We start from the raw sequence: 2,500 nt of genomic DNA on the forward strand, positions 1-2,500 counted from the left end.
AGAGACGGAGAGATGAAGCTACTGAACGCCTACACACCCCCTCCCACAGGGGCAGAGCACAGCGTCACACAGCCTCCTATTCCTCTCTCTGCTCACTGAGCTAGCGCTTCATAACAAAAGAACAGTCCAGTATCTTCTGCCTGATTTATACTCCACTTAATCACAGTAGCTGCTGAAGTGTGTTTGTCACCTGTAATTGATTGTTGAGGACCGAGGAGAGTTATGTGTTTTGGGGCATATATGAGAGAGAGGGAGATTATTTCACTTTCTTTGGCAATGTAAACATGTGTTTCCCATGCCAATAAAGCCTGTGGAATTGAATTGAATTGAGAACATGAGAAACTAGACTCTCCATGAACACATTCTAGTAACATTCGAGTGTTGTACACTGAGCAGGATGGGTGTGAGCGTGAGTCACACCTGTTTCTGGTTGTTGAGGTGCATCTCACGGTCAGCCACCTCGCGGCGGAGGCGGTCCACGTCCTGGCCCAGCTGCAGGCGCTCCTCCGTCTCGTCTGTGGCCTCGTCCAGCTGCTTGGACAGATAGAAGTTCTGTCTGTTCAGCTCAGAGTTCTCCTGGGTCAACTGGGTCAGCTGCTCCTCCAGGTCTGTGATCACCTGAGGGAGGGATGGAGAAGAATTACACTAGGTTCATTACCAGCATCTCAACACAACAGTATATGTTTTCAATGTATACTACGATGTAGTGATGTGGTGGTGGACCTGTTCATCATGTAGTGAAATAGAAGGACCAATCAATGGGAAGGGGGGAGGAGGGCATTAAGACTCATCATTTAAATGAACGGTGATGAACGTTGACGGACAAGAGTGAAAAGTCCTCACCAGCGCGTATGGATTTCATCGAAACCCGCACAGCGCTTCGTTGGATTACCGAACACTTGAGACGATCACCGTGAGTTTCCTTCAGTGAATGCTGCGTACATTACAGCCCGCTAAGGCAACCATTTTGCAATTAGAGATACATATCCATGGAAACATGACTATCTTAGACAGCCTTCATGTCACTCTCCAGGGCTGAGCAGGGAACTGCATCATCTATTCATCTGCACCATTATGTCCTCTTAATCAGCCAGCATACTAGTGCATACCCTATGCAAATGAAGGTTAGAGGTTTCTGAAGCTGAGTTAGATGTTATTCCTCTCTCTGGGGAGCCGGCTGCTCTGTACCGTGCAGGACGACAGGGCAGAGGAGTGAACAAACATCAGTCATCTCTCTCTAGCAGGCCCTAGGGGCTGAGGACTGGCAGAAATGTCAAAATGCTCAGAAGAGATGGGAGGTCAACAACGGGACTGATAAGCCGGGATCTGTTCATCAGCAATGTACTCTCTCCATCCTACTGGGTGCTCATGATAACACACACACACACACTCCAGGACAAGCCATGTTTGAAGCTCTGTAGTTTCCTTAAAGGACACACAGAAACACAGGACAGTCTAGTAGCAGAACCCGGGTTAGATTAACACTGGTGCTAGCATCCAGGTGTTTGTGATTTATTACAGTGGGTTTGGTTAGAATTCACTACCCTCTGAAGATGTGTAAACAAAGCCTAGCCAATTCCCAACAACAGCCAAAGGACCCAGACCTTCACCTCCAGGCATGTTACATAACACTTGTCATCAATACATAACAGTATCTATTATTGATACACTACTACCTCATGTCAATGCAACCTTGCCCGTGTTTCATTTCTGCTGTTTTTGAATGGTGCAGGGCTGCAAGAAGCACTGTGTTATCAATGATCTAAACAGAACAAACAGAATACACAGAAATAGACATGGGGGGGGCCAGGCGTAACAATCTCAATTTTGTTTCCGAACTTGGGAATGATTGCCTGAATATCGGCCAGCCGAATCTAGGAAGAATACTCTTTCTCAACAGCTTGCGAGTGGGAGGATCACAAAAGTAGGGCAAGGGGATAAAGAGAGACCATTATGTATTAACCACAGTGAGACCCAGCAGTGATTCAAACAATGTGACTTTGAAGGTTTTTAAATCCCTCACCACAACACAATAACCTCATCTTCCCAGGGTTAGTTTTCATGCGCTCGCTGACAAAGAGATATGAAAAGATATGGGTATATATTATTCATCACATCAACCTAAATACAAGACTTACTTCTATTCTTGGCAAAAAAGATATGGAGGAACCGCATAAAACAAATTTATATTTTTCTAAATAGTAGAAATAGCAGTGGGGATTGAAAACAGACGGATAACCTAATTGATGCTCTACTTTTTTCCTGGAAAAACAAAGGCCTCACTGAGCGTGATGGCTGGAAACACGGCCAATGGAAATCTGTAATAGCTGATCTTATCTGATTCAACTCAGTTAATGCCTTCGAATCCTGAAAGGAGTGAGAGAGAATAGAAGGAGAGAGAAAGAGAGGGTAAAGAGAGGTAGCAGAGAGAGAGAGAAAAGGTGATACAAAGGGGTGGCCTACCGCACAGCTGTCTCTGAGCGCATCATACTTGCGCTGG

General features: G+C 45.6%; 1 protein-coding gene across 5 annotated transcripts in view; it reads right to left on the minus strand.

Annotated features, from left to right (window-relative positions):
- LOC110535055 (citron rho-interacting kinase) overlaps window positions 1–2,500 on the minus strand; it is a 55,832-nt gene that overhangs the window by 23,968 nt on the left and 29,364 nt on the right. For all 5 annotated transcript variants that reach the window (XM_036935731.1, XM_036935732.1, XM_036935730.1 and 2 more), the window contains exons 15-16: window positions 2,464–2,500; window positions 421–618 (exon numbers count right to left, since the gene is read on the minus strand). The exon at window positions 2,464–2,500 is cut by the window's right edge and continues 17 nt beyond it. In XM_036935731.1, coding sequence (XP_036791626.1) covers window positions 421–618; window positions 2,464–2,500 — 235 coding nt within the window. The remainder of the gene's footprint in view (window positions 1–420; window positions 619–2,463) is intronic.

The sequence above is a fragment of the Oncorhynchus mykiss genome, chromosome 11 (genome assembly GCF_013265735.2).
Source record: "Oncorhynchus mykiss isolate Arlee chromosome 11, USDA_OmykA_1.1, whole genome shotgun sequence".
In the NCBI taxonomy this organism is placed as follows: Eukaryota; Metazoa; Chordata; class Actinopteri; order Salmoniformes; family Salmonidae; genus Oncorhynchus; species Oncorhynchus mykiss.